Here is a 15,594-nt window from a genome sequence, read left to right on the forward strand (position 1 = left end):
AGCTGGCACACAGGACGTAACCCTATCGACCCACTGGATTGTAAGGTTTCTTTCATAATATTTTGGGTAAAAACGTAGGGATCTTGTTTGGGAGCTTGCTCTGGGGCTGAGACTAAGCTTGCCTGAGAAAAATCCAGTGGAGCGGGAGGGTGTGGCTTGTCCCGGCTGAGCTGAGAGGCTCCAGGGACAGCTGAGCCCCATGGGGTAGATGGCTGCAACTTAGCGCCTGGGGGAAGCACGAAGCTTCCAAAATAACGCAGCCGAGGGCCAGCCTGGAACAGTGAAGGCAGGTGGTGACCGAGGGGGTCTCGGTTCTCATGCCTGTGGCACCTGCAGCTGGCCGCGGGTTGACTCAACCCCTCATCGAAAGTGGACAGTGAGCTCTCCAGGGACAGTGTCCAGGGCTACATTATGATAACCATAACAACAGCCTGTAATGGTTATTGTACCAGACACGGCACCGATGCCTTATAGAATGCTTTTAATTTTTACAAATCCTGCGAGACTGATGCCATTTCTATCCCCATTTTACAGGTGAGCAAACTGAGGCTTATGGAGGTTAAGTTGCTTGCCAAGGTCACACTGCTGCTGAGGGGTGGAATCAGGACTCAAGGCCAGGTCCCTCTGACATTCCAGAGCTTTAGGCTCACACCATTGGCTCCATCATCTCCCTGTGATGAGGGACCAGGTGAGTGAATGTCCTCAAGAACAGGGGTGAACCTGGCAACAAGTCACCTCTGAGCAGCCCTGACATCTAACAGGGAGGCTGTGCTGCGTGTGACCTTGGGACAGCCCCCCGACCTACCCCTGTCTGTGTCATGCTCTGTCCAAGCCTTTCCCAGCCTGTTCAGGGCAGAAGGGTGAGGACACAGGAGAGACCGATTTCAGCTCTGTGTCACCCAGTAGGTCGTGGAGGGCGAAAAGGGGACTGAGAATGTCCTCTGGAATTGGAGTCGGATGGTTTTGGCTTTTTTTTTGTTTTTGTTTTTTTGCTAGAGTACGGTGGCATCAGCCTAGCTCACAGCAGCCTCAAACTCGTGGGCTCAAGCGATCCTCCCGCCTCGGCCTCCCAGAGTGCTAGGATTACAGGTGTGAGCCACTGTGCCTGGCTGAGTCAGATGGTTTTAAAATGAAAAATCACATGCCCTGAAAACCACAGCCTTAAGGTCCTTGATGAGCTTGGAAATTGGAACCACAATTTTTGACAGTTGCATGACCATATAACTGTAAAATATAACTGATTTTCTTTTTTGGAATTTATTTAGCTGCAAGTTGGAGGGGTGGGGCAGTGGCAGGGGTCAAGCCTCTGTCCCCACCCTTTCTTTCTTTCTTTATATTAGAGACAAGGTCTTGCTACCACACCCAGCTAATTAAATTTTTTTTTTTTGTAGAAACAGGGTCTCACTATGTTGCCCAGGCTGGTCTCAAACTCCTGGCCTCAAGTGACCCTCCCCCCTTGGCCTCCCAAAGTGCTGGGATTACAGGCCTGAGCTGCCACACCTGGCTGGTGGGGCCCCTGGAATCGGGTCTCGCCCTGTCCCCCCACATTCCCCATTTCCAACAAGAAAGCTCTTCACTGTTTTGTAAAAACATCAGTTATCGGAGCAGAAAAGGGCCTCAGGGCGCTGTCGCAACTGACCAGAGGCCCTGGGCAGCCGGTCTCCCGCCCTCTCTGTCCCATAAGCGTCCCCGGATCACCCCCACCCCAAGCGGCCCCCAGCGTCTCACCAGGAGCTGCTTCACAGGGAAATCCTTCAGGTTTCCGTCCCGGGGGGAGTCCAGCACCACGGGGAAGCCTTTGTGGGGGGCCTCGATGTATCCAAACTCAATTTCATCCTGTGGGGACACCAGGGAGAGCTGTCAGAGGGGCCCATGAACACGGTCAGCCCGAGGGGCCGGGGGAGGGGCTGGGAACAGGCAGGTGACCTGCGCGCAGGGCGGGCGGCTCGGATGCCAAGAGAACGGGGGACAGCGCGTCTCCCTCGTGCCCAGTCTCGTGGTCCCCCGTCCTCCTCCCCGCAAACCAACGGTGACAGCGCAGCTCTCCGCGGCAGCCTCTGCACGCCACGAGCACGGGTCTTATGGATACGGACCTCACTTCAAAAGCATAAATGGCAGCATCCTGGATACATTTGCCTTCGAGTGACAACATAACTGGAAGCGTATCATGCATCCATGTTTATCGCTCGGCTTCGTTCCGGGGTTGCACAGCATTCTGGGAAGGCTGTCACTTGGGCCCCCGTGGTGGGCATTGACGCTGTTTCACAGTCTTCTGCTACTGCAGGACGCAACACCGCACGGAACTGCCCGGCACGCTACGTGTGCGCGCGAGTGCGGGTGTGAGCGGACGGGATTCCCGCCCGTGGTGCTAAGCCGGCTCCTCTCGCCCGACCCCGGCCTCTTGTCCTTCCCGCCCAGGCCCCGGGCTGCTCACCTGGATCCAGCGGTCCCCTCGGTTTATGTACTGGAAGCAGACCTTCAGCTCGCAGTTGGTTTTCTCCACCAGGTTCTTCACCTCTTTCAGGAACAGGTAATTGTCCTTCATGCTGAGAAGTTTGGGGAAGAGGGGGAGGCCAGGAGGAGGGGTGAGGAGGGACAAGGCGTTCACCCCGCCCCCAGGTGGTGACAGCAGCTGGTGACTCTGGGCTGTGCTGGGCAGATGAGGCCACATCTATGTTCATGGTCGCTTTTGTAAAAGGGCCAAGGAAGCCCACCCACCTGTGTGGTGTGTGTCAAGGCCATAAACAAATAAAACGAGGAGGGGAACTGTCTCCCCACCTGTCTCAAAGCCTGACATCTCTGAATCCTGTGATTTTCAAAAAAGAGCCATGCCTGGCACGAAGGTGGGATGGGTCTGCAGACCTCAGGGGTTCCTTTCAGTGCTCCTGGCTGTCCACCTGCAGCCACTTGCTTCTCACCTTGCTGTGAACCTAGCTCCTAATAGATGTTCAATTAAAAGTTTTCTTTTTTTTTTGAGACAGAGTCTCGCTTTGTTGCCCGGGCTAGAGTGAGTGCCTTGACGTCAGCTTAGCTCACAGCAACCTCAAACTCCTGGGCTCAAGCAATCCTGCTGCCTCAGCCTCCCGAGTAGCTGGGACTACAGGCATGCGCCACCATGCCCGGCTAATTTTTTCTATATATATTAGTTGGCCAATTAATTTCTTTCTATTTATAGTAGAGACGGGGTCTCGCTCTTGCTCAGGCTGGTTTCAAACTCCTGACCTCGAGCAATCCGCCCACCTCGGCCTCCCAAAGTGCTAAAATTTTTCTTAATGAGTAAGACGAACTGAATATCCACTGCATAGGAGGCTCCCAACTGCACGGTCGGGAGTTAAGCAAGAGAAAGGAAACGGCAATTATTATTTTTAGATCACACACTCTGTGCCAGGACATTGGATAGATGCTTTGCCACTTTCATTTCATCCTCACACTGACTCTATGATATGGGCATTTCAGAGAAAGTGAGGCACAGAGAGGCCAAGTGAGTTACTCAAGGTCACACAGCAGCTGGTCAGTGTTGGAGCCCGGGACTGAACTCAGGTCCAGCTGACCCTGAAGTCCCGGCTCTAGGCCTCGCTGGCGCGCTGCCTCTCTGGGCCGTGGCCACCGCTTACCAGCACACGTACACCGACACGGGAGGCAGGATGTTGGGGGTCATGATCCACGGCGCAATCCGGAACATCACGGTGTCCGTGAAGATGGGTGTCAGGGGAATGTCCTAGGCGTGGAGAGAAGGGGGATAAAACACAAGTCTCCCCAGGGTGCCTTCCCTTCCCGCCTCCCGTTTGGGATCACTTTTGCTATGTCCAGACTGTTCTTTGTTTTAAGGAATGATTCAGGCAGCTTGCCAGGAGTCCGAGGGAAAATGAGGTGTGATTCTAGGGTTCCTTTGTGGGGCTGGCTTTGCAAAGCTCCAGGACATGGGCCCCTCCCTTGGCGGGAGGATGGGGCATGGGGCTGTGGGCACGGCTTGCCTTTCCTGCCCTGGTCTGCCTGCGGGGTCTCTGCTGGTGCCCGCTGGTGGGGCCTGTCTGAGACATCCTGGGGGCCAGGCTGCCCTGAGACTGGGGGAATCAGGAGAAGCCCCCTCCCCAGCCCCCGTCCTGATAGCTTTGCCTTTCCCCCTTCCCGGGGAGCTTGGAGGTGCTTTGCGAGTGAGGACTTTGCAAGTTTGTTTGCTCATAACCACTCCAGGCAGCAGATGTTTTGGTCCTTTCTGGTTAACTGATGGGGAAACTGGGGCACAGGGAGGTTGATCCAGGGGCCCAAAGTCTCACGGTGGTTAATCCAGGATTGGGACCCGGGTAGTCTGGTTCCAGAGCCCATTCTCGCAAATCTGCGCTAGACCCCACCTCGCCCTTCTACGGGGCCCGGGTGTCCTGCCCTGCGGTGGCCCAGGGGTAAAGATAGGGAGGGGCCCCTGGGTCCAGGACAGCAGCCAGGTCCTGTCTGAGAGAAACAGGGTGGGCCTGCGAGGCTGGGGCGGGTCTGGGGGCAAAGGGTCTTTGTGATGAGAGTGTCTCGTGCGCAGGGCACGCCCTAAGCGAGGGGGCTTCTCTAGAGGGGCGGGGGCTCTACTCTTCATCCAGCTCCCCGCAAAGCAAGGGCAGGGCTGGCTGCGGCGTCAGGCCACAGGGCAGGGCACAACCTGAGACCGGGATTTGAGGTTCACCTTTGGTCAGAGTGGGTACCACCCACCGTTGGGGTGAGGGGTCAGTCTGGGGCAGGGAGAACAGGGCACACAGTAGGTGGTCAACAAACCTAACATGTGTCCTCGTTAGAGCCTTGCGCTAACCACGGGGACTCTGCCCCGGAACTGGGCAGGGCGCGGGGCAGGCCAGGGCCCGGGCGCGGAGAGTCAGGAAACGTGGCCCACGGGGGCAGGTGCAGTGAGGAGGAGGATCCAGTAGCCGCTCAGAGGACCCTGGCAGCTCCCGGTGGGCCGAGGGGACACTGAGGTCTCCTGTCCTGGACCCCCCACCTCGGTGCTTTAAGGGGAGCGGAGCACACTGGGGTCCTAGGAGTGGCCTGCTGGGCAGAGCCCCGCCCCGGCCCCCGGAGGCCCGCGCCCTCACCTGGGCCATGTACTCCAGCAGGCTGACGTGGATGGAGACCAGGCCCGAGAAGCCCTCGTCGGGGAAGCGCAGGCCCTCCACGAAGAACAGCAGCTCCGCGGAGCCGCCCGTGTACCTGACCACGTGGTAGAGCTTCCGCCGGCCCAGGATGTGGATGTAGCGCTGGCCGAAGAACGGGTCTGGGGGGAACAGGACCGACGTCAGGCCCCGCCCCGTGAGGGGGAGGTGGGTGGGGTGGGGTCACTGATGGGGACAAGAGAGCAGAGTGACTTGTCTTCCAGACACCTCGAGAAAAGCACAAGCAGAAAATGCCCCCAGAATGGCCACGGCCCGGTGGCTGCCACCGTCTTGGCACTGCTGTGCTCGGCGTGTGGCGCCGCGCCAGGCGCCTCTCTGGCTCCTGGCTTCCTCGTCTATAAAAGGGGCGAGCTCGCCCACGACAGGCCTGTGTGAAACGGTTGCAGGCGGTCACTGAGCAGCTGGTGGTGTCGGGGAGGGATATTATTGGTCCCATTCCACAGATGAGGAAACCGAGTTTCAGAAAGGAGGGATGGCTTGTCCAGTAAGCGGCTGAGCTGGGACTCGAATCATGTCCAATTCTGAATTCTGAGCTCCCACCCCCTCTGTGTAAATAAAACACAAACGCCCTCGTTTGTACCCCAAGTTCCCCTCCACGTAACGGAGGCACGTAGGCGCAAAGACAGAGGCCTGGGCCTCTGGCCGTCCATTCTCGTGGCTGGGAGGAAAGCAGATTTCTCCAGTGCCCCTGCCCCACTGAGGTCGCCCAGCTGGCCACGTGCCGTTCCCTCTGCTTGGACAGTCGTGTCTGTCCTTCCTTCAGGCCTTAATGTGTGTCACTGCCAGTAATCCTGCCCGGATCCCCCAGAGACTAAGCCAGGGCCGCTTTGGAGCTGCCGCAGCCCCTCCCTTCCCCGTCACAGCCTCGCTAACGGCAGGGGTGACCGAGCGAGGGCAGAGACAGGGCCAGGGGCCTGCTTGGTACATGGTTAGGTTTAATATATATGTATTTTTTTTTTTGAGACAGAGTCTTGCTTTGTTGCCCAGGCTAGAGTGAGTGCCGTGGCGTCAGCCTAGCTCACAGCAACCTCAAACTCCTGGGCTCAAGCAATCCTCCTGCCTCAGCCTCCTGAGTAGCTGGGACTACAGGCATGCGCCACCATGCCCGGCTAATTTTTTCTATATATATTAGTTGGCCAATTAATTTCTTTCTATTTATAGTAGAGATGGGGTCTCGCTCTTGCTCAGGCTGGTTTCGAACTCCGGACCTCGAGCAATCCGCCCGCCTCGGCCTCCCAGAGTGCTAGGATTACAGGCGTGAGCCACCTCGCCTGGCCCATGTTTAATATTAATAAATGTCTGCTGAACGAACCAGTGGCTCCGGGACCACTCCGTGTAGGAGAGGCCGACGGGAATTTTCAGGCTGATGGAGAGCAGAGGGACTGACGACTATTCTGTGACCAGCGTGGGCAAGACCTTCGGGGACACAGAGGAGGCTGAGATGCAGCACCTCCGTCTAGGAGCGGTGCATGGCGGACGGTGAGACCGAGCGGATGTGGGAAGTGTCATAACGGCAGCTGCGGGCGAGATCCAGTCTGGTTACTCAGGGCGGGGCAGGCGGGGCAGGCGGGGCAGGAAGCACCCAGCAGAGGAAGGCGGCCTTGAATCTTTGAAATCCCTCCCGGGGAGGCAGAGAGGGGCGCGCTGGGCAGAGGAGATACTTGCGTTGGCAAAGGCGTGCAGGTAGGACCCTATGCAGTTCCAGAAGGAGTTTCTTTATGCCCTGCAGAGCTGGGAGGGCAGAGGCAAGCTCCACTCAGTGCTTTCAACAACAGAGATAAAGGTTAACGGCCAGTTCCCGAGGGGGGGAACGTGTAAGCAGCACAGCCCTGGCACAGACAAGGCGCTTGATTAAAACATGTGAAACGAATGGATGCAGCACGGAGCCCGGGCTTGGGATGGCTTCTCCTGTAGGACAGTGCGCTACACCCTGGTCATAAATCTCACTAAGGGCGGTTACCATAGTGGTTACGGCTTTCAATGTCAGAGAGACCTTGGTTCAAATACTGCTCTGGCTTTACCAGCTGTCAAACCTCAGGGAATTCATTGAACTTCTCTGAGCCTCAGTTTACTCATCTGTTAAATGGGGGATATCAATGCCCATGCCACGGGGTCATTGCCAACAACACAGCCTCAGTAACTCCAGCAACCTTGGTAACCACAGGTAACACCACTGGGACTGCGGGTATCACGAGTATGAGAATCTGTGAAGGGGTCAGCGCATCCCTTACAGCAAAATTCAGGACCTTTTCATCGAACAGCTTCTGAACAGAAGGCAAAGGAACGATATCTCACCTCCTCCTCCCTTGCAGCAAGGGTAGGGGTGGGGGAGTGTCCAAGAAATGAGGTGGAAAAATTCAAACGCAAACAGTCTCAAGGAGCAGAAAGTGAAGTCCTACCCGCCCAGAAACGACAGCCCGTGCCCAGGCACCAGTAGATCAGAGGGATCGGGACAATGAAAACATTCTTCCCCGGGCACTTGGGCCCTCCCACCCCCACATGCCCCAGGCTGCACTTGAACTGATGCTCAGGGAGAGATGTCAGGCCTAGAAGCCAACACAGCCAAAGCTTTCCCAGGGCTGGGGACAGCTGGGGGGCTCGGCCGGGGTCTGGGGCAGGAGTGGGGGTCCGGCCAGGGCTGGGTTGGCAGACACGCTCTGGTCCATCTGCCGGCAGCTCTCTCCCTCCCAAGGTGGCCTGTGATTCACAATGAGTCTCTGTCCTGGGCCTTTCTGGAAGTTTGGGCCAGCTCCAGGCAGATTGATTTCTTGGTGGGGACAGTCCAGCCATTGTCCTGAGGAGTCTCCTCCCCCAGCCCCGTCCGCCGCCTCCGTCCCCAGCTCCGTGCAGACCCCGCTCTGAGCACAGCTGGCTCTGCCTGCGGGAACCGACAATGCCCCTCTGTTGAGTGGCCCTCGTGCCTTGGGCTGGGCCTCCAGCCACTGGCCACTGTGACCTCTCCTCAGCCCCACGCATTGGCCAGTGCTGGCTGGCACGTGGCATGGTTTGCATAACCCTTTGAGTCTCTTTGGAATGATTCTACCTCCCAAGGAGACTCCTTGACAGTGGGACCAGCTGTCTTGGTTTGCCTGGGGCTGAGGGGTTTCCTGGCTTGAGGGACTTTCAGTGCTAAAACCAGGAAGTCCTGGGACAAATTGCTCACCATATCCCTGTAGGAAGGGGTAAGGCCCCAACGCTGGGTGTTCTGGGCAGAACCTGAGGTTGGAACACAGTCACCAGGTCTTCCTGGGAGCACTAGAGACTTCTGTCCACTCCAGTCATTTTTTTTTTTTTTTGAGGCAGAGTCTCACTTTGTTGCCCAGGCTAGAGTGAGTGCCGTGGTGTCAGCCTAGCTCACAGCAACCTCAAACTCCTGGGCTCAAGAAATCCTGCTGCCTCAGCCTCCCAAGTAGCTGGGACTACAGGCATGCGCCACCATGCCCAGCTAATTTTTTTTTTTGTGTATATATATATATATATATATATTAGTTGGCCAATTAATTTCTTTCTATTTATAGTAGAGACAGGGTCTCACTCTTGCTCAGGCTGGTTTCGAACTCCTGACCTTGAGCAATCTGCCCGCCTCAGCCTCCCAGAGTGCCAGGATTACAGGCGTGAGCCTCCGCTCCCGGCCTCCAATCATTGTAATGAAAGTCACCATAATAATCCCAACTGCCATTTGCAGAGAACTTTCTGTCGGCTAGCGGCTGCAGTGAGTGTCTGACATGAGTTCCTCATTCCATCCCTACTGCCATCCGGACAGACTTGTTCAGCCCAGGCCACGTCACAGAGGAGGACCCCAAGGCCAAGGCTGGAGGGGAGACTTGCCTGCACCCAGGATCTGAGCCTCCCTGGTTCCAGACCTCCCTCTTGGGGTCCCGGGGTCTCCACCCCAGCCCCCTGCGCTTGGGGAGAGGTGGTCTGCCTCTACCAGGACACAGGTGACACCACATGTTCTCACCCACTGGTGTACTCGGAATTCGACAAAAATCTCAAAACGTTTGCATGAATGCAAAGGAAACTGTGCCGCAGATCAGTTATCTGCCTTCCTTTCTGTGTGTGCGTGGCTCAGTCTTCATCTGGGAGCCTGCACCTTGTGGGGGATCGACTATTCTGGGTCGTCACTGTCTGAGTAACAGCCACTCCCCGCAGGACGGGCAGTCCGGATGAGACAGACTTCGAGGACGTTCTCAAAGCCCTTGCAGAAGCAGTTCCTCTTTCCTGTCTGCTCGGGACTCGTCTCAGATGGCAAGTGAGGGGGCGGGTGTGGTGGAGCCAGACCAGAGTCCACTCCCATTAACGACAAGGAGAAACCTCTGGATGACGCCCAGACATCACTATCAGCAACGGGTCTCATGCCACGACGCCCAGGTGGAGAAGCCCAGGCTGAGGTCCCGCCTGCTCCACTCCTACCTCCGCTGGTGACCCCAGCCCTGTGGCAACACCGGCCTGGACGGTGTAAACATCAACATCTCTGGCCCCCTGGGGTGGCGGAGCCGGCCTGACTCTGGGGACATTCCAACCTGTGCGAGGTCACTGCTTGGAGCCCAGGGTGGATCAGGAGAGCTGGCACCGGGTGGCTGCTGTCCACTGCTGTCCTGGCTAAGTTGCTCCTTGAAGTGGGGGTCCAGGGCCCCCCATGACCAGCTCCTCATGGTGACTGCCCCAGCCAGAGGTGGGCCCACGGCTGGGTCAGAGGTCCTGGGCCCCCCAGACAGCTGGGCACACAGAGGTGCCCCCTGCACCCTGGCCAATGGCAAAGCTGACTGTTTTGCTGACGGAGCTTTTTAAACACATAAATCAGACCTTGGCAGGCGCATGCTAAAAACCCTCTAATGGCTTTCCATTGCACTTAGAATAAAGTCTGTCTGCATGCTCTGGCCCCTGGCCCAGCTCCCTGACCTTGACTCCCAGCACACCCCCTGCTCTGGTCTTCTTCCTGCCCCTCTAGCTCTCCAAGCCGGCTCCTTCCTCCATGCTCTGCAGGTGCCAAGCCCTCTGCCTAGAACACCCTTCCCTTGGCCCACGGGTGGCCGGCTCCTTCTTATTGCTCGATTGAGCCTCAGCTCAAATGTTCCCTCCTCAGGAGGCCTTTCTGGCCCACCCATCCAGCGGTGCCTCTGCCCTGCCATCTCTGTCACCTGGTCTATTTCACTTCCGCCTATCGCGCTATTGATTATGTCCCCCTGGCTAGACGGGCAGCTCTTCGAGGGCAGGGTGTGATTGTCACGCTCACTGCAGAGATCCCAGCGCTGACAACAGTGCCTGGCACTGAGGGGTTCCACGCACATTGGTAGACAGAGGGAGACAGGGTAGGGCTACGAGGACCAGCTTTATGGCAGGAGCAGGTTCCCTACACAGTCGGGGCCCAGGACACCCTGTCTCCATCAAGAGGAACAAGGGATCAAAAAGGGTGCCCACGGCGTCTTCAGGGGGTCTTTAAAAGTCAGAGATGGCAGAACACACCTGGAGGGGCTGCCTGCCCGGCCTCAGGTTTCATGAAGGCCACGAGACCGTGGAAGCCAGGGAGCTTAAAAGCCCTTCCTCCCCCCATTCATCGGGAAGAAAGGGCCCTGGGTTCCACATGGACTCATGTCACTGCAGACTCCTCTCAGGGGAGGAGGGACGGATCCCCTCGGAGACTCAGGGGACACCAGGGTTTCCTAGTTACAGTCACCTGGACACCAATCCTGGTCTCTCCAGCCCCTGCACAGCTGCTGGGGGAGGCGGGGTGGCCAGGGAGGGCGGGGCCGGGGGCACTCACTCTCCACGTAGAACACGCCCACTTTGTCTGAGTCTGACATGGAAATGTAGAGAACCATCTCGTATCCGGCGGGGAGGCGTTCAGGGCCTTTGGTCCGCAGGATCATCTGGGACATGTCCTTGAGGTCTGCAGGCAGAGGGCGGGAGGTTGGAGGTGCGGCTGGAGCCCTGGCTCGCTGCTGCCTTTTATTAACACTTTGTGATTAGGAGAAAGAGACCCCACGGACGCTGTGTGTGTGCTGTGGAAACCACAGGCGAGCACAAAGGAGAATGAAAACCAGCTGTCCTCGCCAACACTGGAGCCGGCGTGCTACTAACCTTCAAGAACTTCCTTCTGGTGCTTTTCTATGTAGGCGTGTAACTTTTTTAAAAAACACGCTTCCAATGGAACTGTGTTTATAGTTTTGTTTTCTTTTTGTGTTTTTGAGACAGAGTCTCAAATCTGTTGCCCGGGCTAGAGTGCCGTGGCGCCAGCCTAGCTCACAGCAACCTCAAACTCCTGGGCTCAAGCGATCCTCCTGCCTCAGCCTCCCGAGTAGCTGGGACTACAGGCATGTGCCACCATGTCTGGCTAATTTTTTTTTCTGTATATATTTTTAGTTGGCCAATTAATTTTTTTCTATTTTTAGTAGAGACAGAGTCTTGCTCTTGCTCAGGCTGGTCTCAAACTCTTGATCTTGAGCGATCCTCCCAGCTCGGCCCAGAGTGCTAGGATTACAGGTGTGAGCCACCTCGCCCGGCCTTACAGTTTTGTTTTCTGCTTGGAACAAGAGTGAGCATGTTAGCCCACCATCCCAGGGGGCTCAAGCCCACACTGGCCTCACCCTCAGCCTGCCCAGGACCTGGCATGAGTCTTTCCACCGCTCCCCACCCCTGTGCAGGGCCTGCGGTCACCTTCCCTGCTGTAGACCTTGTCATCGCTGAAGTCCTCCTTGGGCAACCAGGGCGTGTCTCGGTCACAGTTCACCAACAGGATGGCCCCCTGGCCCTCGGGCCCCCAGGTCCAGGACGCCTGCAGCGACAGGAAGAGAGGTCAGTGCCCCCTCCTCTGTCCCAGTGCAGACCCCATGGGACACTGGAGAGATGGCCTGGGTGAGGATATAGAGGAGCCACTGCCCGTTGGGGCAGCTGTGACCTGGCGGATGTGAATCCCAAGACCGATGCCCACAGAGGCTCAGTGTAGGATCAAAGGCCAGCGCAGGAGGGACACGGTGAGACAGGAGGGCTGACCCGGGCATTCGTGGGCCTCATGTGTGCTGTGGCTGTGCCCAGCTGGGGCAGAGGCAGGAGGTGGGGCTGGCCAGAGAAATGAGCAGGGAGACATTCTGCGACAAGCCATGAGGTCCCCAGGGAGGCTCAGGGGAGATGCTTGGACGGACAACACCCAGCTGTGTCCAGACACGCTCTGAGTGCTCCAGCTGGGCTCCATGTGGGGCTTTATGTCTGCCCCGAAGCCAGAGCGCTGCTAGAACGGACTCCGGCCGGATCATGCTGCTTCCCTGCTTCAAGCCATGTCCCGGGCTCCCCGTTGATTTAGAATGAGGCCCTGACTCCTCGATGTGGTCTACAAGGCCTGGCAAGACCTGCCTGCTGCTCCTCCTCTGCTCCGCCCTGCTCACGCTGCTCCACTACCCTGGCGCCTTTCTGCTCCCCAAAGACCCCAGCTCCGGGCCTCTGCCCGTGCCCGTCCCTCCACCTGGAACACTGTCCTGCCTCTTTCCACCTGGCCAACTTGGCTCCTCCTTGGTCACAGCGAGCCTGTCCCTTCTTCCTGGAGGCCCTTCTGATTCTCCAGAGCAGAGCAGCTTCCCTGGGCCCACGCATGGCCCCGCGTGAACCTCCTTTCTGGGAGGCCTTAGGGTGACTGTGACGGCACAGCCAGCCACGCCGTTCTTTATTTAATGTGGACTGTGGGGTCCCTAAGGGCAGGGGCTGTGTTTCTCTTGTTTTTCCTGCATCCCCTGGGCCTGACTTATGCCTGGAGTATAAAAGAGGCTCAACAAAGGTTTATGGGACGAGTGAAGAAGGTGTCAACACCTAACTGGCCGGGTGTAGGATTCCGGCTCACAGGGATTGTGTGGCTTTGCCAAGATCGCAGGGCCCCTTTGCCCAGGGCTGCGGAGTCCACTGCCACATGCCTCGGCTGCAGACACAGAGCGTGTGTGTGCAGGGCTGTCCTGGGGCGGAGGCAGAAAGAAGGGGCTCCCCAACAGGCTGAGGGCCCCCTCCCAGCCTGCAGCCTAGCAGCCGGCCCCAGACTTCTCACTGGGCTGTATTTATTTTCCTTTTCAAAGCACCCAACTATTTATAATTTTGCCGAGGCTTCAGCGTGCTATTATAGAAGTCACACATACCCACGGTGAAAATCTAAACGAAACAAAGGGCAGGAAATGGGACGCGGTTGGAAGCCACAGCCTGAACGCATGCAAAGCAAAACTGATGGAGCTCACAGACTGGGTGGAGGGAACAGCACAAAACAGAATGAGATCGAGAACACCACGCTGTCTGCACAAATTAAAAATATATGCACACCGACCACACCGCCTGTTTCCCAAGAATCGTAAGGACAGAAAGAGACACATTAAACCTATTAAAATGTTCCTTTGCGGGGGAGCAGAATGGGAGTGGGGAACGGAAGATAAAAGGACATACGTCAGTGACTGAATGAGCAAATGGATGCATGAATGAATAGAAACAGGGGAGGGGCTGTGCGTGCTCCATCAGAGACACTAACACCCCTTGACCTGAGAATGGTGCACGCAGCCCTCTGCTCCTGGGAGTCTGCCCCTGACCCCTCGGTTTTAAAATAAAAGGCAAAATAATAGGAACAAAGGCTGTTGCTTTGTAGTTCTCCCTGCAAGGAGCCTGGGCCCCGTGTGGGCTCTGTCATCGGCATGCTGTGTGTCTGGGAGCCTGTCTTGGGCCTCAGTCTCCTGATCTGTGAATTAGGAGAACCTGAAGGATCTTGGGGCTCTGTCCTTGGAAGCCCCCAGTTTAGGGTAGCGGCTGCCCAGCTAGCTGGGTACCTTCTTTGGGTTGTTCTTCTCCACCACGCCATCGCGGTCTGCGTCCACGTCCAGGGAGATCTCTGGGGACAAGAGACATGCGTCAGTTGCGGAGCTTGCTGGGTAGGGTGGGACACGGACATGAAGAAGAGCTGTGGGGTTAGGGTGCATCCCCCCTGGAAAGGCCTTGCTGAGGTCATCTTATCCAAGCCCCTGCCTCAACCTCCCGATACCCGCTGGCGAATGTCAGCAGACACGGTGCAGACTTCGCAGCTTCCAGCTTCGAGAGGTGCCTCCGGTGGGTCAGGGCTCTCCCACCGCCTCACTGTTCTGGGTGGGGCTTGGGGGGGTCCTGCTGCACAGACCTGGGAGCCACAGTCACATGCCCAAGGTCACATAGGTGGCGTTGGCAGGACCGGGGTACGCACTGCAGTGAGTCTGATTTGTACGTAGCTCATATTTTGAAAACTTACAGGCACAGGATTCCCTGACGGCCCTTCCAAGTCTGTCCTGGGCGTGTACATGTGTGTGCACATGTGTGACCATGTATGTGCGTGTCTTTTTCTCCCAGAGCTCCCAGTGGCCTGGATCCCACCTCCAAGGACTGAGGGTTTTACTTTGAGTGGGAAACTGCGTCCGCAACCCCTTTCGATCTGAGTTTGCCTGCGAGTCCAGGGTTCCAGACAGAGGGTCTGGGGCCAGGCCCCCAGTATCCCTTTCCTTGGGGAAGGGACCTTCAGCATCCTGGGGCGTGTCATGGAGACAGGCTTGGTGGAGACTGTGGGGAAGTGGAAAAGTTCAGCATCAGACATTGCTGGGTTTGAACCCGTTCTCTGCTTACGAGCTGTGTGACTTTGGGCAGGTTAAGCAACATCTCTGAGTCCCAGTTTCCTCCCCTGCCCCAGTTACGGCATGTGCACTAACTGCAATGGTAGGCACCACTGACATTCTGAGCCAAGTCATTCTTTGTCTCCGGGCTGCCCTGTGCATGGTGGGATGCTTGCCATCACCTCTGGCCTCTACCGCTAGATGCCACTCACCACTCCCCCACCAGCTGTGACGACCCAAAGTGTCTCCAGATATTGTCAAATGTCTCTTGGGAGGCAAAATTGCCCTGAGTTAGAGACTGACAGGGTGGGGTATGGGGTGTTGTTGGGAAGGTGTTGGGAGCGTCACCCAGATGAGATGTGCCAGTTCCGGGCACCTGGAGCTGCCCACGTGGCCTCGTTTCACGCTGAGCGTGACTTGGACCACGGTGGGAGCTGGGTGGGAAACAAGGCACTCCTGGTCGGTCCCCTTGGCAGGCACGCCCTCTGCCTGGGTTGGGGGGGGAGGAGGTCCTGGCACAGGAAGGACATTGATGTCACCCTTTCCCAGGGTGGCTCAGCCCAACTGCGTCCAGGGATTCCATCAAGCTCTCCCTGTGCCTCCAGCTCGACTCCCTCCTGACCCTGAGTGTGGCTGTTCCGGGTCTGATTCGCAGCCCTGTGCTGTCGGAAGCTGTAAGGTGCGATTTACAAACTCCACCCACCGATCCCATTCGTCACGTTTGAGCAGCCACTCTGTCCTGGGCACCGTACCAGGCGCCGGGGAACAGAGGCACAGCGCCTGCTCTCACGGAGCCTCCGGTCACGTGAGATGAGCCGTGTCGCCTGCCTTTCACAGGTGAGCAC

General features: G+C 57.3%; 1 protein-coding gene across 1 annotated transcript in view; it reads right to left on the bottom strand.

Moving 5' to 3' along the window:
* Positions 1–15,594, bottom strand: part of PADI2 (peptidyl arginine deiminase 2) — a 48,032-nt gene that overhangs the window by 13,218 nt on the left and 19,220 nt on the right. Inside the window, exons 4-10 of the mRNA XM_012763099.3 lie at positions 13,943–14,004; positions 11,811–11,928; positions 10,918–11,043; positions 5,076–5,254; positions 3,615–3,718; positions 2,435–2,546; positions 1,729–1,836 (exon numbers count right to left, since the gene is read on the bottom strand). Coding sequence (XP_012618553.2) covers positions 1,729–1,836; positions 2,435–2,546; positions 3,615–3,718; positions 5,076–5,254; positions 10,918–11,043; positions 11,811–11,928; positions 13,943–14,004 — 809 coding nt within the window. The remainder of the gene's footprint in view (positions 1–1,728; positions 1,837–2,434; positions 2,547–3,614; positions 3,719–5,075; positions 5,255–10,917; positions 11,044–11,810; positions 11,929–13,942; positions 14,005–15,594) is intronic.

This window comes from Microcebus murinus, chromosome 2, assembly GCF_040939455.1.
Source record: "Microcebus murinus isolate Inina chromosome 2, M.murinus_Inina_mat1.0, whole genome shotgun sequence".
Lineage (NCBI taxonomy): Eukaryota > Metazoa > Chordata > Mammalia > Primates > Cheirogaleidae > Microcebus > Microcebus murinus.